The sequence below is a fragment of the Electrophorus electricus genome, chromosome 4 (assembly GCF_041902795.1).
Source record: "Electrophorus electricus isolate QZ-2024a chromosome 4, ASM4190279v1, whole genome shotgun sequence".
NCBI classification, from domain to species: Eukaryota; Metazoa; Chordata; class Actinopteri; order Gymnotiformes; family Gymnotidae; genus Electrophorus; species Electrophorus electricus.
The window spans coordinates 36,730,374-36,752,500 of NC_137500.1; the positions used below are offsets into that span (position 1 = coordinate 36,730,374).

General features: G+C 41.7%; 3 protein-coding genes across 8 annotated transcripts in view; all 3 read left to right on the top strand.

Moving 5' to 3' along the window:
• The window catches only part of ifih1 (interferon induced with helicase C domain 1), a 22,068-nt gene extending 13,604 nt beyond the window's left edge, over window positions 1-8,464 (top strand). For 4 of the 6 annotated variants that reach the window (XM_081713579.1, XM_081713578.1, XM_027010217.3 and 1 more), the window contains 10 exons: window positions 573-790; window positions 1,586-1,687; window positions 1,960-2,083; window positions 3,107-3,322; window positions 4,346-4,602; window positions 4,846-4,995; window positions 5,280-5,441; window positions 5,730-5,923; window positions 6,050-6,143; window positions 6,236-7,463. In XM_081713579.1, the coding sequence (XP_081569705.1) occupies window positions 573-790; window positions 1,586-1,687; window positions 1,960-2,083; window positions 3,107-3,322; window positions 4,346-4,602; window positions 4,846-4,995; window positions 5,280-5,441; window positions 5,730-5,923; window positions 6,050-6,143; window positions 6,236-6,436 (1,718 nt within the window). In that variant the 3' untranslated portion in view covers window positions 6,437-7,463. Of the gene's footprint in view, window positions 1-572; window positions 791-1,585; window positions 1,688-1,959; window positions 2,084-3,106; window positions 3,323-4,345; window positions 4,603-4,845; window positions 4,996-5,279; window positions 5,442-5,729; window positions 5,956-6,049; window positions 6,144-6,235; window positions 7,464-8,068 lie in introns of those variants that run through there. The other 2 variants (XR_003410644.3, XM_027010219.3) reach the window with 2 other exon arrangements.
• Window positions 8,087-18,603, top strand: fap (fibroblast activation protein, alpha). Its single transcript, XM_027010220.3, has 27 exons — window positions 8,087-8,213; window positions 9,057-9,387; window positions 9,484-9,568; window positions 10,890-10,982; window positions 11,409-11,503; window positions 11,591-11,665; window positions 11,808-11,860; window positions 12,146-12,218; window positions 12,330-12,450; window positions 12,652-12,806; window positions 12,918-13,015; window positions 13,217-13,346; window positions 13,599-13,637; window positions 13,721-13,819; window positions 14,202-14,272; window positions 14,390-14,443; window positions 14,763-14,890; window positions 15,139-15,189; window positions 15,288-15,389; window positions 15,481-15,550; window positions 15,884-16,078; window positions 16,771-16,825; window positions 16,929-17,028; window positions 17,228-17,286; window positions 17,426-17,498; window positions 17,830-17,903; window positions 18,051-18,603. The coding sequence occupies exons 2-27, from the start codon at window positions 9,385-9,387 to the stop codon at window positions 18,150-18,152; spliced, it is 2,253 nt and encodes a 750-aa protein (XP_026866021.2). The 5' UTR covers window positions 8,087-8,213; window positions 9,057-9,384; the 3' UTR covers window positions 18,153-18,603.
• A 1,044-nt stretch (window positions 18,604-19,647) lies between these two features.
• gcgb (glucagon b) lies at window positions 19,648-21,039 on the top strand. Its single transcript, XM_027010247.3, has 4 exons — window positions 19,648-19,760; window positions 19,874-19,976; window positions 20,206-20,352; window positions 20,814-21,039. The coding sequence occupies exons 2-4, from the start codon at window positions 19,882-19,884 to the stop codon at window positions 20,932-20,934; spliced, it is 363 nt and encodes a 120-aa protein (XP_026866048.1). The 5' UTR covers window positions 19,648-19,760; window positions 19,874-19,881; the 3' UTR covers window positions 20,935-21,039.
• Window positions 21,040-22,127: the final 1,088 nt, after the last annotated feature.

Here is a 22,127-nt window from a genome sequence, read left to right on the forward strand (position 1 = left end):
GCAGAAGGTTCATATATCCGCGGTTCATGTAGCCATGTTCTCCCTCGTCTCTGAATGTTGGATTTAGGCCTCCAAACTAAGTCTAATCCAACTTCCATTTTTAAAGAAACGAGTTATGATCCTGATGCATGTTTAAACTGCTGTGGTGATAGACTAGACTGATATTGTAAAATAAAGAGAAGCAAAAAAGAGACCTGTTGCCTCATATAATGTTTCTTAAAATTCCAATAACAATATTTTTGTGTGGTCTGTTGTACCATGGCAAAGTTCCAAAGTCAAGATTGCGTGGCAGATTCTCCAAAAAAGCAGAGGGTCTTAATAAGGACAAGTGATGTCCATAACTTTTACTGCCACAAGCAAAACATTGTTTTCGCAATGCTCAGGCCAAGGCATGTTTACAACAGCATAGCACATTAGTGCTGCCTTTGGGGCAATGCTGAGATTGCCTTGGGGAGTCCTGGCTAAGTCAATATTCAGATACTTAGAATAGAGTAAAACCAAACTCACTGCTGCAGTGTGAAATAGAATACCATGTGCTGAAGTAGATCATCTTCTGCTGCCTTCTCCTGCAGAGTTCACGTTGATGGTGATTGATGAGTGTCACCACACACAGAAGGGCGGAGTCTACAACCACATCATGATCCGCTACCTAAAGCAGAAGCACAGGAACATCGGGCTGCTTAAGGAACAAAAGACCCCCGTGCCCCTCCCACAGATCCTCGGCCTCACTGCCTCGCCCGGGGTGGGAGGAGCCAAGAACCAACAGAAGGCAGAGGAGCACATCCTCAGAGTAAATGGGTGTCCCACGCACACACACACACACACTCACACACACACACACACACACACACACACTCACACACACACACACACACACACACACACACACACACACACACACACACACTCACACACACACACACACACTCACACACTCACACACACACTCACACACACACACACACACACACACACTCACTCACACACTCACACTCACACACACACACACACACACACACACACTCACACACACACTCACACACACTCACACACACACACACACACACACACTCACACACACACACACTCACACATACTCACACACACACACACACACTCACACACACACACACACACACACACACACACTCTGTGGCCCTCCCTGTCATCAGTCAATGCTTCCCCCTCCGTATATTCTCTCATTGCCTCTCTCCTTATTGCTCTCGTTCCACCCCTCAGCCCTCACCTGTCTCTGTTTCCAATGTTCCGCTGTGGCCCCTCTGCGTTCAGGGCTACCCTAAAGCATCCCGAACCCCTCGTGTGTGTGTGTGTGTGTCTTCCATAGCGGTTGTAACTAAAGTGCCATGGGAAACAATGAGACTCAGCCTTCGTAATGTCAGAGGAATTATTGTATTTCACCTCCTCTGAGCTTTTTGATAGCACGCGATGTCTTCAGGGTGTAAATCATCAGCCGTAATTTGGCTATATGTGGTGTTAACAGAGCCATGACTGACCGCATCTGAACTGTTAGTGAGTGTAATGGTCCGAATGCAAATGTGCTAATCATTACCTTAATGCCTTACAGATTTGCGCTAACTTGGATGCTTACACTATTAAGACCAAAAGCCTCAGAGAGGAACTCATGGCTCCATACAAATGCATCGCAAGTGCACCAGAGAGAAAGGAGGTATGAGCACCTGTGCATTACCCCGGACTGAAATACACACTGCTATACCGTACTGCCATATGGAAATGCCATACTGCTCAATTATATCTTTAGATTGTCAACTGACTTTTAGGGTCATCATTGTGCTAATTTGTGTTATTATGTAGAAATCTCCACATTTACACAAAGTGTGGCCTGATACAGCCAAATACACCCAATATGGATTATATCATCAAAACATGCAGAGGATAGCTGTGTCACGATGAATCGCTTTTCCCTGCCAATTTTTCAAGGATCCCTTTGGAGATGTGATCAAGGGGATCATGGATGAGATTCACTCGCATGCTGAGCTGAGCCCCCTGTGCCAACCGGGCACGCAGAACTACGAGCAGTGGGTGGTGCAGAAAGAGCAGAATGGTAAGAGTAGCTCCAGCGTGGGCTGCTGGGCAGGGCTCAGAGTGGGCCCCTGCCCCGTGGTGCGCTAGGCATAGGACCTCCAGTGCTCAGAGGCGGTCTGCTCCTCCACACACTGGACACAGTCTCCCATCTGAATTGTTGGATCAGCGGAGTCATGATGCGTTGGGAAAGGCCAATGCATGTGGGAAGCTGGACTCAGCTTAAGTGTGAGCACAATGAAGTGAAAATGATTAACAAGCCTCACACCTTGGCTTTGGGAGTAGATGGCCCCAAATCCTACAAATCTTGCTTAAATTACTGTGTCTCTCAGGCAGGGGGAACTGTTTCCAATATGAGGACACTGAACTTTAGGAATATGTGCCAAAACTGTATGCAGTTAATTGCATATTTTATTGAAATCATTACCATGCCTGCACTTTAGTGTATACAAACTACAGCAGTGTTCTGTTCTATAGTTGAGCAAGTGTGCACTCAATCAGCACGTTCTCACCGAATAACAAAGAAAGCAAGTGTTACATACAAACATACAGGAAAATGGGTTCAGTGGTTTGAAACATTGTGAATGAAAAGACAAGATTTATTTAATCCTTGTTAGTCCTAGTGTTCTTAGCAGTTATAAAAGTAGTGTAACAGTTTATTTGCAGTGTTATTTAAAGTTCTAGAAGTAAAACAATATAATAGTATAATTTTCCTGTTTACTAAAATAACAGCATATTTTTGCATAGAAATGTTATATAATCTGTGACATATTGCAACATCTTCTCATACCTTCCTGCTCAGCTGCCCATTCCGCCTTTTGTACAGTAGAGCATGGTTATGTAAAAGTCAACAACTGCAGCAACAGCAGCTAATACCTTCTACAAAAACAAAATGTACCTAACTGTAGATGGCAGCAAATGGAATTCTAGTAGCTGCCATCAATTCTGAAACAGTAGTAATAGTGTGCATATGAGCGTTAAATGCTTTTCGTGTTTTGATAGTGGGTGTGGTCCTGCAAAACCAATGCTCTGCATTATTGTGTAGCTGCCAAAGAGGACAACCCACGAGTGCGGGTTTGTGCAGAGCACCTGCGCCAGTACAACGAGGCTCTCCACCAGAGCAACACCATCCGCATGTCCGACGCCTTCAGCTTCCTCAACAAGTACTACAACGAAGAGCTCAAGAAGAAAAGCAGCCCTGATGAAGATGACGTTATTCAGATCACCGACACCGAGAGATTTCTCTTCAGACTGTTCAAAGGTGTCAGCGCCGCGTGTGCCATGCAGTTCAGGATTAGCCCGATTGACTTGACAAATGTGTCATGTGGAGTTTGAATAACTAAGGAATGACTATGCATGAAACTCTTCCCACTTAGATGATTTCCTATATATATCAATAACCGTTTATTAGGTACACTTACTCTATGTACCTAATAGCAAGCCATATATTTTACAGTCACTTGTAATCTACAACTCCTGGCGTCACTATGACACACTGAAGTCAAATGACTGGCTTTCTGGGCCTTTTATGAGTGATCTGGTTTTGACCAAAGGGCACAGGGTAACTGGTTGCTCTTTATATACATTTATTCTAAAAGTGTCCTTTTAAATATGGTTTATACAAACACTCATGAATACAGCATTAACTTTTGCATACACAAAAAATTCACATTCATTATGCCCTTTTAAATCACATTTAAAGCAGGTCATTCAAGAAAGAGTCCACTGAAAATGTGGTACGTGGTACTGCTCAGAGGACTAAGACAGGACACAGAGTATGTAGATCTGACTGAAAGGGCCAGCAGCTGATGGGTACAGGAACTTGCCTTAATGAAACCAATGAAACTGACAAGCAGATGGTTAATAGTAATAGATAATTAAAAATAAAAAGTAAAAATAACAGTCAATTGTGAGAATCATTTTCCTTGCACATGAGAGGTTTTCCTCATGCAGCTTGTTCACTTTGCATAGCAGAGTGGTTTTGTTTATGTGAGGAATCATTTTCTTCACACGCATTTTTGTCTAGTGTCTACTGTCTAGTGAATTTTGAATTTGATTTGATGCCATAGGAGCTGCCCTGAAGTCACAGTGTCCTTTTCCCCAATTTTGCATATACTCATTGTACCATAATTAAAGCCACTGCTTGCACTCGCATACAAGGTGATATGAAGCCTAGGTCCTCCTAACTAGCTTTAAAGGTGAAAATACTCATTGTCTTCCTGGTTTGAGATGTTTTAACACTAGTGTGTTGCTCTCTCATTCCCGTGTCTCATCCATTCAATAGATAATAAAGAGCATCTGCAGGAGCTGACGAAAAACCCGCAGTATGAGAATAACACTCTGGCTACATTGAAGACCAAGATTCTCCAAGAGTTTACCTCCAGAACTATAGCCAGAGGCATTATCTTCACCAAGACCCGCCACAGTGCCATTGCTCTCAGCCAGTGGATTCGGGAGAACCCAAAGTTTGAGAGTGTTGGAGTCAGAGCAAGCCATCTGATTGGTGGAGGGGACCAAAGTGTGGTGAAACCAATGACCTCGGTTAGTTTGTTCACTCTGAGCAACTGAGTATTTTTTTCATCTGAATTAAACTTTTTTATATTAACTCATTGGTTTGAGCAGTTATTTCCCCTAAATATGAGCAGTTATTGTCATTAAGCAGTTATAGCCCCTAAATCCTTACTAATTCAGAATATTTTTTAATTATAGGATTCCTTTCTTCAACTGTTAAGCATATCTGATGTTCACTTTGATGAGCAGGGGTTTTTCTTTATCTGCTGGCAGGCAGAGCAGAAGGACGTGCTGAACAAGTTTCATGAAGGGGAGATCAACGTACTAATAGCCACCACTGTGGCAGAGGAAGGACTGGATATTGCACAGTGTAACTTTGTCATTCGTTACTGTCTGGTGACCAATGAAATCGCCATGATTCAGGTACGTATTGCATAATGTAAGGTCACACCTCACGCATGCACCGCCTTGCGTTAGAATTCAAAATATTTAATTTTGACTGAATACAAAAATAAAAACATTTAATTATGATTGAATACAACTTGAGGGTTAAGGTCCTTGCTCAGGGGCCCAACGGTGACAACCTAGCAGCAGGGCTTGAACCAGCAACCTTCCGATTACAAATTGAGTGTCGTAACCACTAAGATACCACTGCCCTAATCTATGCAATGTAAGAAGCTTGGCTAGGGTTTGCTTCATTCTTCCAGGCTCGAGGCAGAGGGAGGGCAGAGGACAGCAGCTACACCGTGGTGGAGGAGGCAGGGTCAGGCGTCGCAGAGAGGGAGAGCGTGAATGAATACCGTGAGACGATGATGAGCAAAGCCATTGCCAGGGTGTGCACACTGTGCCAAGAAGAGTATGAGAAGAAAGTAAGAAGATACTTTCACTGTTAGAAATAAAGTGGCTGAGTTTTAGAACACCCCATAAAAATGTAGATCTGAATACACTACAGTCTAGAATCCACAAAAGACACAATGCATTTTCTTCTCTTTTAATTACTTTTTTCAACCAGAGAACTGTTTTTCAAATGGATCTTAACTAAACCTCTGACCGAATATATAGCTACGATCCATTTCTAGTCTGAGGGCTGGAACTGTGTGAGTGTAGGTTTGCATGGTGGAAGAGTTACGTGTTCGGTGTGTTCACGCTGTGTTCAGACAAAGGAGTACCAGATGCAGGCGATCATGGAGGAGCGTGTGAAGGTGAAGAAGAAACAACAGAAGGTCATGAAGAAGGAGGATCCCAGCAAAGTGAAGTTCTCCTGCAGAAGCTGCAACAAACCTGTTTGCTCTGGCGAAGATATCGAGATCATTGAGAACATGCACCACGTCAATGTCACTACTGCCTTCAGGTGCCTCTCTGTGTGGACAAAGATGCCAGTCGGTCATGTATCAGCCCACTTTGAACATTAATATCAAAATAACATAAAAGGAGTCGACTGTGTATGATGATGTTATGCTGTTATGCTTAATTCCAGAGAGTTGTTCACTGTAAGGGAGAACACCTCCTTGCAAGAAAGATTCCTGGACTATGAAGCAAACGGAGTCATAGCTTGTAAACAATGTGGACAGGTAGGTGTGTCACATTACATACACTAGGAGGCTGCACCGCTAAATGTGCTTTGACTGAAGGCATGGCTACTCATTTCTTTTCTGGGATGCAGCAATGGGGCTCCATGATGCTCTATAAGAGCATCGAGTGTCCGTGTCTCCACATCAAACACTTTGTGGTGACGTATGGCTCGAAAAAAAAGGACTTCAGAAAGTGGAATGAGCTGGCAATCAGGTTCCCATCATTCAGCTACTTGCAGCATGCCGAACACATCGCAAACAACTCGGACGAGGAGATGGGAGACATGGAGTGAAATGGCTGGAAAAACCAGACGTCAGTCAGCCAGGCTGCTGAAGATGGGTGGTAAACAAGCTGTACTGGGAATTTTGCTGGAATCATGGTAACCACCATCCACACCATGACCAAAAGTGGGAGAACCATGCAGAACTTTCCATGGTTTTCTAAAAATATCTTTTAATTCAGGCTAAGGGTATTCAGAGTCGATAAAACCTTGGCGAATTTTTGTTTTCATTTCGTTGCTGGTTCCTGATCTATGGCACTATATACTGCACACTAGGTCAAGCTGGTCTCTCAAGTGTTACGCAATTATGCACATAAGGTTTAGGGGCCTGACATTCATACATTCTTACATACATGGTGACTTCCAAACTCTTTCAACTGCTCTAATAAATAGCCAATTTCGATGCTTGGATATTTTCTGCCTTTGAGACTTTCATGCTGCTTTACAGGGACTGTTCCTGTAGTTGGTCAATGTAAGTTACTTAGACAGCCGAATTATCTTAATTTAGAGGATTATTTAGACATCTTAATTTAGAGGACATTACAATTACTTATTTTCATGGATTTCCAACTGTCTTAAGATATTGACTAAGTTTTAATATGTTTTTAAATGTCACGAAGAATGCAAATTCATAAAGTTTTCAAAAGGTGTTGTCAAGCAGTTTTTCAAGCAGAGAATCGTTTTAGACTGCAGTTGCAAATTAGTCTAATGGTGTTTTGGTTCTGCTCTCCATCAAATCGGACCTCAAATTAAACAAGTTTCATAAAGACGTAACTGGGAGAATTTACATATACACTGGGTGAACCATATAGGAATCATTTATTTACATTTACTTTTATGGCATTTGGCAGGGCCAAATACAGAGCGACTTACTAAAGTGCTTTGTGAAGTCAAAGCACTTGTGATACATCCTGCCCCTATTTCACTGTAACCGGACCACTGACTGCTTTGTTTGCCTTGTCCAGCTGCTGTATGTTGTTGCATGATTTGTTCATATAAAAGAGAGTGAAAAAAAATAAATATAGTTGATTCTGTTGAATTTTTCTTTTGTTGTTGATGTCTCTCAATAAGAGGACAAAAAAATACAATACCTGTAAACTAGACCACCATTAAGTGATAAAATCAAAAATAAAGGCAATATAGCCAAAACTTGTTTGTTTAAACACTACATAAAAAATAATGACTAAGAATGAAAATTTCATTTTAGTCTGAAAGGACTAAAATTTGGCATACCTCAATCAAAATAAGCCACGCTGCTTTGTTGAAAAAAGTCTCTATAAAAGGTCTTGCAGAGTTCTTACACAAAGTGCAAAGCCAGATGAAATGAAGGCAGATCTGCACCAGACATGAGGAATGAGGAAATAAAATTAACTGTCCATGATCCAAAACAAACCACCTCATCTGTGAAGCATCGTGAGTGTGCATGAACTGTCATTATAACCAGATACCTTGTCTTTAGTAATGATGTGACTGACAGTGGCAGCTGCAGGATGGTCTCTTGCAAATTTCTGGTGTGCACGGAAGCGTCTGAACTGCTCAGATACAACCAGCTGTCTCAGGAACCAGTGGCTTGCATTTCACTTTGCAGAAGGATGATGACCTGAATAAAGCAACTGGGGCCGTCATGCGTTTTTTTTTTTCCAGGGCCATAATGTCAGAAGCTTTTGACTGTCCAAGTGACCTGATCTGAACACCACTGTGCGTGTACACCCCTGAAACCAGCGGGATCTGGCTGAGGCCGCATCACAGGACTGGCAGGACATCTCCAGATATCCCGAATCTGTTGATGGTGATGGCTCACAGATTTAAGGCATTTAGCAACAGCAAAGGATTTTCAACCAAGCACTACTCATTTAAGCCTTTTTTTCCATTTGTCCCATCACTAGACAAACGATGCACTTTAACTTCTTACCTCTTTAGAGTCAAAAGTTCTGGAGTACAGAGTCAAAACAAGAAATATTGCATCATTGTCCAGTTACTTATAAGCTGTGACCAGCCAGCATCTTGTTATTGCTGCTAAATAAATGAATGTCCAGTGTATCACCTGGGTTTCATTTATTGCATGAGCAGTCTGTAAGGATGAAGCTTGGAGCAAACATTTATTGACAGACATAAAGGGTGTCATGGGAAAAAGTCACACACACAATCAAACAAACACGCACACACCACAGCACCTGTTCAGAGACCCCCGCAGGGAAGCTGCTTCCCTTTGTACAGCCCTCACCAGAGAACACCTGTCAGACTACTGGTCATCAAACATGACTTACTTTGACAGCTGGACAGAGGACAAACTATCCCCCCCTCCACCCCACCCCTGTGCTGTCTGAGAAGCATAATTAGAAATGAATAAAATTTAAAAAGTTCCCTTAGTGAACAGGAACAAAAACAACAAAGTATGGACTATTAAGTGCATGGGTTGATATTTAACACTTCACAATTTCACTCTTAAAACTATACGTAGTCCTATTTCTCAGACAGATTTTTATAAAAACAAAAACTAATAACTTATAACTGTAAATGACTTGGGAAGAAAAAGTTTTTCCTTTTAATTGTTTATTAAAAGGCATCTCTTATTGGTCTTAATCATTTACCACATGATTACTGTTTTGCCTTATGCTCGTGGATGATGCAGGCTTTGAACGGGTGTGTACATGCGCTCACGGAAGCCGTCACGAGCTAAATCCTCACCGATTCCCTGCCTTCGGAAAGTCCTGCGGTCTGCTGACTGTGAGGGGGCATCTGTGCGAGCGGCACTTTCAGACCTAGCCGACCTGTCTGCTTCTTCCGCAATTCGGTTCAATGAGACATCGGAGATCAGATGGAAGAGCGTGGTGCCGAAGTCTCTTAGTGGCTCAGCGTGCCATGCCAATCTTCTGACACATACAGCAAGCCTTCAACTCCACGTCGGCGAACCGAAGATTCCCCGAGAGCCGACGCAAGTTTGACGTCCGTGTGCAATCATGGTAGGTCTGAGAGCGTACTTTTACGATGCATACCACCAGCTGATCGTTATTTGAGACCCGGTGTCTGACTTCGGGATGTGTGTCCTGTACCTGTAGGGCTGCAGTAAGGTGTGTGTAGGCTTGGTCGGAGCGGTTGTCGTCATCACGCTGATAGCCGTCCCGACGGCAGTTTATGTGAATAGTGAGTAGTGAGTGGCTCTTTTCCTTTTTTCTTTTTTAAAATTCTTCACTAATATTTGTTGTGGTAGTTGTTATAACCCCAGCACGCAGAACTTCAGTTAGTGTTTATTTGGTTTATAGTAAATGTGTCATTTCTGTGGGTAATTTAAGCATTTTTACAATTTTTTGAAGATAAATTCACATAGATAATCCGAGTGATCTGAACAACTTTATTACCTCACCATGCGATCTCATGTGGCCTGTGTATAATTTCTATTATCTATTTATTTAGGCCTGCTTACTTTAATAGAATGTACGTTGTGTAGGCTAAGCAAAGCAACTGGTTCTTCAGAACACATTCCTTCAGTTGTTTTTATTTCTGTGTGTTGTATTTAGATAATTATTTGAGACCTAAAACTTCTTTGACCCCTTCCTTCCATTAAGCTATTAGTAAATCAAAGTCATTGTCTGAAATTTATATTGTAGCTTTAAGAAGACTGTGGCCTACTTAGAATTATGATGTAAATAATTCACTACCTCTATGATATTATTTCCATGACATCCATTAAACTATGTATTCTCCTTCCATTTTATTAGAAAAACCCACCTTTTACCTACAGCCTCTGGCCTCTTAATTAGCTGCATCTCTCTTATAGGTGCAACAGACTTTATAGGCTTTAGTCCATCTGTTCAGCCTGTTCATCGGTGGTCAGTTTCTGAGTACAGGAACACTTATGACTGACGATTATCTGGGTTGTGAATCTTTCTCACTACACCATTAACACTGACATGGTAGTGGGATGGTAGTGAGATGGTACTGGTGTGGTAGTGGGATGGTGAGATGGTAGTGTCATGGTAATGGCCTGGTAATACCCAGCTGACACCAGCCCTGTGGTCAGAAACTGAATCATGACTGAACAAGGACAATGCTCATGGTAGGGTACAGTGCATTTCCCTACATTGTGTATTTAGTTTTTTTAAAGGTCACTGGTTAGTGTAATTTACATATTTTTCTCTCCAAATTAATGTGTGGCAGTTCTGGGCTTTTTCACAAGAGATAGAGTACATTGTAGGTCCTAGAAAAAATGCTGATGTATTTTGGTAATATCCTCTGGAATTGGTTTTATTTATATTCTGTGAGTGTGCATTATATAATATAATTGATAGGCACTTTATAACTTTTTTAGTTTTTACTGATTTTGCTACAGTTTAGTACATGTGTGCCAAAGCCACATTGTAGGTGGCTTTTTACTTTCTAAGTGGCGCCACCATGTGATGACCCTCTACTATTAACCGCCTGCAAATATCCAGTGAATATTTGTCTGTTCTGTTTACCATTTCAGGGGGTGATTCAGGTTCAAGGAGAACTTTCACATTAGATGACTTTTATAATCAAACAATTAGGTATCAAATATATAGCTTGCGATGGATTTCAGGTGAGACACTCAAATATCTCATTATTTGCATGTTTATTAAAACACCTATCTTATCCCATTGCAAATTAAATTAAAAAAGAAACACCTTCTCTGGGACTCTTTTGTAGACTGATCCAAGAACTGTACTGAACTATTGAGTATAGGATTCTTACTCACACACATCTTACACACACATAATAGGGCAGGCTTAATGAGTGCACATATACAATCCCAGCAAACATGCATAACACAATGAAATGTAATATATTCTTGTAACACTTTCTGCAATAAAACAAGGTGCACAGTGTGTCATGGTTTCTTGTTATGCTCATGTCCATGAGAAGCAAAGTAGTTCATCCTCTATTACCACACAGGCTATGTTATATTTTACAACAATATGACTTTGCTTTCTTTACAATTTCAACATTTTGTGTGGCTTTCCTACAGACAATGAATACCTCCATAAAAGTAAAGATGGCAGCATCTATCTGCATAATGTAGAGACGATGGAGAGCTCATTATACTTGAGCAACTCGACTTTTGTAAGACGCCTCGCCTTGATACACATCTCAGATTCTAGCTCTTAATCTTTCATCCTATGAGCAGACTGGCTTTGTTTTCCTTTGTAGAGCCAAGTGGATGCCACAGAATATCTGGTCTCCGCTGACAAGAAATTCATCTGTTTTGAGAGTAACTATACAAAGGTAGCCATTACAAATAAAATGTTTTCAAAAATGTCATTTAAGATGTAATAATTATGTTACCATGTAAATGTTTTATGTTTTTGAGGCTCACAAAAATATTACTGGGTCACATTTTTATAGCCAAATAAAATTGTTTTAACAGCAGTGGAGACACTCCTTCAATGCCACATACTCCATATATGATATCGAGACACAGTAAGTGACACTCATTGCCTTTACTTCAGTAGGCACTTGTGTGTGTGTGTGTGTGTGTGTGTGTGTGTGTGTGTGTGTGTGTGTGTGTGGGTGTGTGGGTGGGTGTGGGTGTGTGTGCGTGTGGGTGTGTGCACGCGCACACACGCACAAGCACGTGTGTGTCCTGATACAAACTTGAATGCTAATTACACGCTGGCGATTTTGTTGAACTTACCACCGTGTCGGTGCAAAGACCTGCCGTGGGCATTAGTCTCTGTGCTTCAGTGAAATGTGTCCCGTTTTCAGGACTTTCATCACACCTGTTCACATCCCTACAGCCACCCAGTTATTACTGTGGGCACCCGTGGGAAGCATGTTGGTGAGTGAGGAGGGCCTGCATGTCCCACTGGCCTAAATGCACAGTTTGCCCTCAGTGTTACCCTAATGAAATGTGAAGAAGGCTGCCACCAATCCCTGCTGTTTTCTACAGGCCTATGTGTGGGATTATAACATTTACATCAAATTGAATTCTACTGCTGAGCCAATACAGGTCACCAAAGATGGGAAAGTCAATCAGATTCTCAATGGAGTGCCAGACTGGGTGTATGAAGGTCATCCATCTATCTCTGCATTTGTTCATCAGTCATTCTGTTCATTCATTCAATTTCCATGTTATTTTATCTCAGTGTTGCAATGTTTAAACCTTTAGGAAGGAAGGTTGGTTAAATGATGATGGGAGATATGAGATGCTTCCTTTGTTTATCTTGTCATAATGATAAACATGTTTGGGCTCTGGGCTCTGTCTTCCCTAGAGGAGGTGTTTGCATCCAATGAGGGGATATGGTGGTCTCCCTCTGCAAAGTACTTAGCATACGTGCAGGTCAATGACACAGGGGTGCACGCAATCGAGTACACAATGTATGAAAACGGACAGTACCCTAGCACCATGACCGTCCCTTACCCCAAGGTATGAGAACACTCGATGATTCTGGGCCTTTTTTTACACGGACGTTACAATTTTGCCCTTTTCTATTTCTTTTGTGCCCATTATGTGATTTTCAGTGTGTCTTTTTCTAAGGCTGGCACCACTATTCCAACAGCCAGGTTGTTTGTAATTGACATTTCAAGCCCAGTCACACATTCTGAAGTAGTGGTCCCGGATTCCATAGGAATAGGGTATGGCAGAATACCCTCTCATCCTGTTCTCATATAATAGCTAAAGTTAAAGTCCTAAATGTAAAATTAACTCATAAAATGGCCATAAACTTTTGCTTATTGTTAATACTTATCAGTGCCTGTGCCTGTGTGTGTGTGTGTGTGTGTGTGTGTGCTGGGTGGTTGCACGTGTGCTTGCGTGTCTTCATCTTTCTTCCTCAGTGATCATTACCTGAGCTCTGTCACTTGGGTTACCGACACACGGATGGCTGTGCAGTGGATCACCCGCAGACAGGACCATGTTGTACTTCAGGTCTACGACTACGATGGGAGCAGCTGGAAGGAAAGCGTGGTGGGTGGCAACTGTCACGCCTGTGCTGCAGCTGTGTCTCCGCTCTCGCCCCTTAACCACGGCCAAAGAAATGTCTAAAGAGACGCCATGGCTCTCTCCTGGGGCTAGCTCTCAGTTATCAACTGAGCACGTCAGATGTACTTGATTTTTGATTTTTCATTATGGCCGGCATTAAACAAGCTTTTGCTACAGCAGTTGAAACGGTGTGACCGCTAATGCTTGTACTTATGAAAATGTGTCCCCGTCCCCCAGGTATTTGAAGTAAAAAGCAGAACTGGCTGGGTGGGTCGGGTGAGTTTTTATAACGTTAAATGTTTTTAAAAGGTGTAAGTTTTAATCATGCAGTGACACTTCTATCTGTGTGTGTTTCCCAGTACATCCCTTTACCACCTTACTTTGCTGCAGACAACACCAGTTTCTACATAGTGATGAGCGATGCAGAGGGCTACAAACACATCCACTATGTGAAGGGTGTAAGTTGCCCCCAATGATTTATGTCTGTTCTGATCTGATCAAGATCTCGCCTGATCAAGAGAGTTAGTAAACTCGTTAAGTACAAGGAATATCAGGAGATGTACTGTACAATAAGCAAATTTAGTTTGAAGTGTAGGGAGAAGAAACCGTAATCGTATAAATTAAAACTGCAATAGTACACTCTTGTTTAGGAACATTATCGCCCAGAGCATTAAGTACGTTGTAAGAAGAAACTAAAGTTCAGTGTGGCCAGTTAAGAACTGGTACCATTTTTGAGGACTCTGGAAGTATTCACCGACTATGGGGCAGAAGAAAGGTCTAGTAAGCATAAGATAACATTCTTCACTCCTCACGATTGTGTCTTGTGTTTTGCTTTTGTAGGGAAAAGCAGTACCAATAACCTCAGGCAAATGGGAAGTCATCTATATCTCAAAATTAACTAAAAATGCCATGTAAGTGCCATGAAAGCAGAGAAAGCTTTTTACTTTTCTTATTTCCACGTTTGTCTTTAGACCAGGCCTGTCTGCCCATTTCCCTCTTCCATTACTCTCCAATGCTGTTGTCCACAGTTACTATGTGAGTAATGAGCACAAGGGAAGACCAGGACAGCGAAACCTTTACAAGTTAGTGTCCTACTCTTCCACTGTCTCCATGCTTCTAGTTCCCACTGCAAATATGAGCAGAGATGTGATTTTCATACCCTATCCTATCCTATTGGTTGAGTACTTGTTATATTGCATTAATGGCGCTCCTGCACATGAGAAAGTGTTTCTTAGAGACTCAGTCTTGTGTTCATACGTAGTAAACATCATATCTGTTTTATTGCGCAATCTGTTGCCTGCTGTTAAAGGTTCCATATAGTTTATCACAAGGCGTGTGTTGCCAGCACACTATAAAATACTGCAGAGATGCAGTGACATCTGTTTGGGTGGGGGTCCTCAGGATAGCCCTCAGTAGCAGTGGTCACACTGCCCCCGAATGTCTTACCTGCTCACTGTACGAGGAGAGGTGTCAGTTCAACTCAGCGTACTTCAGCCAAAACGCCTCCTACTTCCGCATGGATTGCTATGGTTAGCACACCCCCTCCACCTGTTCTCTCACGCATGCTGTACCATGTACATAGCATACACAAATAAGCATGCCGTTCTCCTGACACCTACCCACTTATCCCTAGCTGGCCATAAACACACCTATCCCGATACTTAGCCATCTAACCCCGACAGCTCCTCGGGTTACGTCGGGAAACGGCCCACGAGAGTTGTGCATAAAAGGATCCAAATTTAAACCCATATTTTTATTTCATGCGTTTCGTCTATAGGGCCGGGGCTGCCTATGTTTACACTAATGGATAACCGAGGATCTTGTAAAGGTTAGTTGCTTAAATCAAATTCACTCTTGGAAGAGGACAAAAACTGAGTAGTTACACGGTCATGTGAGGATGTTTATTTTGCTTCCTTTTTAAATGAGAAATTAAGGTGCTTGAAGACAACAAAGTACTGGAACAAATTCTGCGGACAGAGTTGCAGATGCCAACAATAAAACGTGCTGCGTTAAAACTAGAAGGGTTTGGTAAGAGCAGCACATTTGATTCATATAAATATATCAAGGAATCTATCCCTTTACAATAACAATGTGTTTTGTCCAAAAAATGACTAAGCAGATTTCTGGTACCAGATGATGTTCCCACCCAATTTTGACGCATCCAAAAAATACCCTCTGCTAATTCAAGTGTAAGTTCGTTCATTCAGGTTTGCGTGTTCATTTTCTTACCATGATTATACACATATGTCTTCTCATAGGCATGCTTAGCACCATCCTTATCATATAAAGTCAAGTGAGACTTCAAAACACAACAACAAAAAACCTTTTCCAATTATTTGCGGTCTTGAAGTAGCAGTTAGGTTTATAGGTACAGAACTGTGCAAATATCTTACACCCGTGGATAAACACGTTATGCTTCAAGAGAACATGTCCAGAATGTTAGTTAAGCTGAAGGAGTTTAAAAACCCATGACTCTTCTGCCGTACAGGTCAGCCTAGTGATGCACTTGTAATGTGTTCAAGGTATGCTGGGCCTGCGAGTCAGTACGTCGACTACAGGTTCAGGTTGGAGTGGGCCACGTACCTGTGCAGCACCGAGAAAGCCATCGTGGCCAGCTTTGACGGCAGGGGAAGCGGTTACCAAGGCGACAAAATAATGCACGCCATCTACGAGCGGTTGGGCACGTATGAGGTGGAAGATCAGATCTCAGCCGTGAGGTGAGCCGGAAGGAAGAGATGTGTACGCGCTGGGTGCTAAGTGGTAAACCCATCTGTGATCGGACTGGAGCAGGACACAGCAGGTGGCGGCATAGAAGAGTACATGTAACGTAACACACATGCACTCAGGGAGGTTTGTCAGTGGGGAAAAAATTGGATGTGACAGTTGGAGGTGCATACAGAGTTGTGTGTGTGTGTGTGTGTGTGTTTGTGTGTGTGTGTGTGTGTGTGGTATGTGTGCGTGCATGTGTGTGTGTGTGTGTGTGTGTGTGTGTGTGTGTGTGTGTGCTTGCATGAAAATTCAAATGGACAGTTGTAACTGTAATGATACTCTATTAATTGCGTGTTAAGCAAGGCTGTAATGTTGTTGTTCTTCAAGGACATGTACAGAAATCATTTATCTTTTGCTTGCTGTTTCAGTCCAGACCTTATTAAAATTGTTGTTAATGATTGTGATTAGTAGAACCTCATCAATAGCTGAGCTTCACTGGGTATAAACACAATCCAATGTCTGTCTCAGTTGTTTAAGACTTCAAAAACCAAATATATCTCCCTTTTGATTTTAACAGATTTAAACAGATTTTAATGACTTCAATGGATGTTAATGTGTTTTAATGACTTTGATGTGTTTATAATGTCCTTGTACTGTAGTAGCCTGGTTTAGGGAACGTGTGTTTCCATTTCGCCTGTAGGAAATTCACAGAAATGGGTTTCATAGACAAAGACAGAATAGGAATTTGGGGATGGGTAAGTTTACACCTAAAGAAAACCATTATTTTCTGTTCCATTTTTGAGTGATGATTGTGATCCATTGAATGTGATAACGATGTGCTTATTGTTTGCTCTGTAGTCGTACGGTGGCTATGTGACCTCCATGGCTCTGGGATCTGGAAGTGGTCTGTTCAAATGTGGCATCGCTGTAGCCCCTGTTTCCCAGTGGGAATATTATGGTATGTCTGTTTGACATTTTGAGAGAAATTTAATTCAATGAATGGGACAAAAAATTATTTCAGTAAACCCAACAAATTTTCTCACATGAAAGCAAGAAAGTATAGAAATGTTTGTCAGATCTTTGTAACAGATCACAGAGAAGGTACCACATTGAACAGTTTCCAGTTTAGCCAAACCCTGGCTGATGTTTTGTTGTAGATGCTGTGTATACTGAGAGGTACATGCATCGGCCCGAGGAAAACCCCGACAGCTACAAAGTAAGAGCTGGATCCTTCATATCTCACACAGCATCAGTTCTACACAACAGAACTGTCTTACAGAGAGGACTTCTGAAGTTAGCGCTCAGCTAATGCACTTGTGTTTATCATTTATTCTCATCCTGTTCTGCTTTTGCAGAATTCCACCGTAACGGGCAGAGCGAAGAATTTCAGATCAGTCCAGTACCTGCTGGTGCACGGCACAGCAGATGGTAAGACCTGCTGGTGGGCCCAGACGAGCCACGTTCACCATCAAACATCCATGGACAGACTTAAAGCTTCAAACAGGAATCACTTCAACCAACACTCCATTTTATTAGCATACCACTGTTTCTTTAAACTATAACAACCTGACAGATCAAATCTATTATAAGCATTCGTTCTCGGAGTCAACTCGGCATTGATAACATTTCTCTGGCACTGTTCCAGAAGATTCTGACTCTGGCTGTAAACATTGTGTTCTCTTTTAGATGCTTCTCCTTTTTCGTATACCTTTCTGGCTGTTTCTATTTTTAATATTTTGTTTTGTTATTTGTCTTGCAGAAAATGTCCATTTCCAGCAGGCTGCTCAGATCTCCAAGGCGCTAGTGGAGGAGCAGGTGGACTTTGAGGCGATGGTGAGTGTTAACGTGAACAAACAGAGGCAATATCTGACATTCAAGAGCTCCTTCACAAAATGACAGATGTCCTAAAGTACATCCATTCATTTGACCTGGTTCTGTACGGAGATCTGAACGTGTGTGTGTGTCTGTGTGTCTTTGCAGTGGTACACGGACAAAGATCACGGCCTGTCTGGCAAAGCCCGCTACCACCTCTACACGCACCTCAGCCACTTCCTTCAGAAGTGCTTTTCAGAAAAAAAATAAGCACAGTTAGTTATAGGAAACTTATAATTATATTGTGCAACTCCTCTACATAACTTATGATGACATGTTAAAAAAAATCAATTACAGTATATATTGTATTTTGATCATTATTGTTATACCATTCTGATTTGAACTGTTATTCTTTGTTTTTGCGGTGTTGATCAAATATGACTGTTACCTGTTTTCAGGGTCTGCATGTTTCCTTTCGCTTGCTTTTGTTACTAATATTTATAAAATATTAGATACAGCTACACAGTAAATGTGACATAAGTTGTCTTTGTGGTATTTGTTCTTGCACTGAATTCAACATGATATATGAAGTCTTCAGTATAGCCTCTAAAAAAAAAAAAGGGTTTTGGTGTTTAAGACCCATCTAATATTGTAATGCAAAGTGTATCTCCTTATAGTGTTTGACTGCAAATACCTTGAAATAATAAATTGAAGAAAAGCATTACAGTGGTTGGTTATAACTGAGCTTCCTTGCGTTTGGGCCTGTAGTGCCCTCTGCTGCCTGAAATACAGCACATAGAGGATTGTAGAGGATTTCACTGCAAAATGTATCACAGCATAGTCTATTATGGCTTGTTATCTACAAAAATACTTCGTGAAGTCCATCAAAGCTAAAAGCTGAGATGCACTAGGTCAATAGACCAGTTGCCAACTGTCACGGTATGTGTAACAGTACATTCACTTTGAAAGAATAATTGATACATCTGTTCCCTTATCATTCAATAATAAAAGATGACTGGAGACATAGGGGAGTAGGAGTTATAAAAAGAGACAGTAAAGCCTTCAAATTGCAGATTTTTAACTATAGTGCATGAACCGAGATTGCTACGCATACCAAACGCAATTCCAATCATCATTTAGAGAATACGTTAGATCTCATTTCCAGACAGACAAAGTCAAGTTTGCAATTTAACTGGAGTGTTAATAAGTATCCTCCACTGAAGACTTGCCTAACCTTGCATCCATATAAATAAACCCCTAAAGATTTTAACCAGTGTCCCCTGAACTTAAACTGGTTCCATTTCTAAGTTCATTCTATTAGTCATTTCGTATCACTGACCTCAGTGGAAAAGACCATCCTGGAAACCTAAATGAATCACTGTATTTGGCCGGACGGCTTGGTGTTTGGTCTCCTCTTCCAAGTGACAGGTTTGGACATTGGTGCTGCTTTCTTTTTAAATAAAGTCACACAGCAAATATATCCAGTGGACTGAAAAGCAAGTCTAGTGAGTCTTGACTAATGCATTGAGAGTAACGCATCAGTGTGTGTGTGTGTGTGTGTGTGTGTGTGTGTGTGTGTGTGTGTGCGTGCGTGCGTGTGTGCGTGCGTGCGTGCGTGTGTGCGTGCGTGCGTGCGTGTGTGTGTGTGTGTGTGTGTGCGCGTGTGTGTGTGTGTGTGTGTGTGTGTGTGTGCATACATGCATGTACGTGTGTGTGGCGTGTGTCACCTATCAATGGGTAGGTTTCTCTATATAAGGCTCCCTGTGCCAGTTAGGTACTACGAATCAGCAACTGGGAGAGCAGAAGCCAGTGGACACGAGCACACTCCCTCACTTCCACATCTTTTCCCCTCTGATTAAACTGGCAGTAAATTGACAGGTAAGCACCCACTGAGCTTGGTCTGTTTCTGAGTGAATGTGTGTAACGAGACACCGGTTGACAATAATAAGCGCTGAGCTGAAGGAGTTCCATGATCTGTCTGTCTTTGCCAGCTAACAGAATGAAGGGCATCTTCTCTTTGGCTGGACTCCTGCTCCTCGTTACTGTCCAGAGCAGCTGGCAGTTTCCTGCACAGGACATAGAGGAGAACTCCAGGTGAGACCACAGTCAGGTTCCTTATCTTTTAACCAAGAAAAGAGGGAGCATTTCAACATTTTAAACAACTTCTAGGATAATCAACCAACCTACAAACGATGATGGATTTACTGCTCATGATAGAAGACTTTCACCTGTGGTCTTTGGATAAACTTTGTTGTTGCTTTATTTATGCCTTAGTTGGTTTTGCTGTCTTTGAATGGCTGCTAAAGTTGCTTTTTGATTCCAGCGTGATGTCAGATGACATGCTATTCACTGATCCAGCAACCAGGAAGAGACACTCAGAAGGAACGTTCTCAAACGATTATAGCAAATATCTGGAAACAAGACGAGCCCAGGACTTCGTCCAGTGGCTGATGAACTCAAAGAGGAGTGGGTATGTTTTCACCTATTCCCTTTCACACTAGTAATAGTCCTGACAGCTGTTACTAGTATGAAGGGGATGAGTGAAAGTTAATATTAAATGTTAATTATTAAGTAATTAGATTATTTTCATAGTAAAGGAATCTAAACCTTTTATGTGCCCAAGAGCATTTTAATTTAATTTAACTGAATACATATATTTTTTAATTTAATTGTGAATAGTACAAACAGTTAATCCTGAAAATCTACAGCAAAGCCTTTCAAACCATTATATTATTTAGAAACTCTTGTTTTTATGCACTGTTTTTACGTAAGAGTGCTAGGCATTGTAAGGAAGTTTATAAATTCAGATTGCATAACATTAGTCTATTTTTTGGCTGATGGGTCCACTTACTTGCAGAACAAGCTATGCTTTTGTTTTTGTTTTTTGTTTTTATTTTTTAGTGTTAAACTTAACACGCTTGCTTTCATTAGTACCCAAACAAGACGGCATGCGGATGGCACCTACACCAGCGACGTGAGCTCCTACCTGCGGGACCAGGTGGCCAAAGAGTTTGTGTCCTGGTTAAAAACAGCGAGAGGGAGAAGAGAGTAGAACTGGAGACCACGTCCCACCTGGCCATGGCATTATTTCAAATTTTCTAAAAAATAAAAATAAAAAAATGTTGTCATTTCCCCAAAACAAGCAAATAAATCTTTTTGCCAAAACTAAACACTGTGGTTTGACACTGGACTGGGTTTAGTGTGTGGACTGATGCTTGAGGTTTGTCCAACTGTCAGCCTTGAGAATATGAGGTTTGTAGTTTAGAATAATTCATCTATGATGATTAGTCGAAAACCAACTGCTAGATGTACTGATTTGTTAAATTCTTGATGATGTGGCCTTTTAAGACAAACCACCACGGCGATGATTTGCATTATATGACATCTTAAAACCTGTGCACATCAAATTCTCTGGAGTTTGATTAACCACAACAGAGAGGAAAATAAAAAAATAATTTTGTTAATCCCGTAGTGCTGGAATGATCGGTCAAATGCGCTTGTTTACTTTGTTACTTCATAATTCCGCTTCTAAGAGGTTTTTTACTAGGACGGCCTTCTTCATCTGTCCATAATGCATAGAGTTCTCTGGTCACTGGGTATGGTGCTCATTATGGCTACCTCTCCGGTGTCGCCCTTGGTAACGGCTCCGTCTCGAGTAACGGCACGACCGTCTGTCCGCTGCACCGTGTCCAACGTGACGGTGATGGCACAGCAAAGACATGACGTGTCTCCACCCCATCCAGCGTGGGGAGAGCCAGAGAGGGAGGGGTCTCGGGGACCAAGCCTTTCTCTGAGCTGTCAGCCAACACTGCAGACCATCTGCTGAGAAGAAAACAAGGCAGCCCACTTGCTTGGCTTTTGCGCTATTTATAATTTCCAAATCTCCAGTGGCGATATGTGGAGACACTTATCCTCAAGACATCCGCTGTAAATTAGAAAAAGGCTAATATTTCACAATGACTCACAGTGGAGACAACCTGAAATGTAAGCTTACCACAGAAGAAAAGCATAAAGCATAAAAGAGATATATGCATGCATGCCATATTGTTAGCAAAATAATTTTTCAGAATTCCATCATTTTGTGACGTCTGTGCAATATATGAGCAGGGTTCATATATGTGCTCACCCATACCCATGCACTGCCCATTTCAATTTTAGACACCTGCATTTTAGGTTGTGATCAGAGCCTTTCAGTGATTTACTCAATTGTACATTTGAACACTGATTAAATGTTTGTCAAATTAC

Bases quoted from the DNA above. Each gene is read 5' to 3' on its own strand.
- fap (XM_027010220.3), top strand. The intron at 12,451-12,651 runs GTCATCCATCTA...TGTCTTCCCTAG, and splicing joins GCCAGACTGGGTGTATGAAG to AGGAGGTGTTTGCATCCAAT. The intron at 13,016-13,216 runs GTATGGCAGAAT...TTTCTTCCTCAG, and splicing joins CCGGATTCCATAGGAATAGG to TGATCATTACCTGAGCTCTG.
- gcgb (XM_027010247.3), top strand. From the start codon at position 19,882: ATGAAGGGCATCTTCTCTTTGGCTGGACTCCTGCTCCTCGTTACTGTC. The intron at 19,977-20,205 runs GTGAGACCACAG...TTTTGATTCCAG, and splicing joins GACATAGAGGAGAACTCCAG to CGTGATGTCAGATGACATGC. The intron at 20,353-20,813 runs GTATGTTTTCAC...TGCTTTCATTAG, and splicing joins ATGAACTCAAAGAGGAGTGG to TACCCAAACAAGACGGCATG.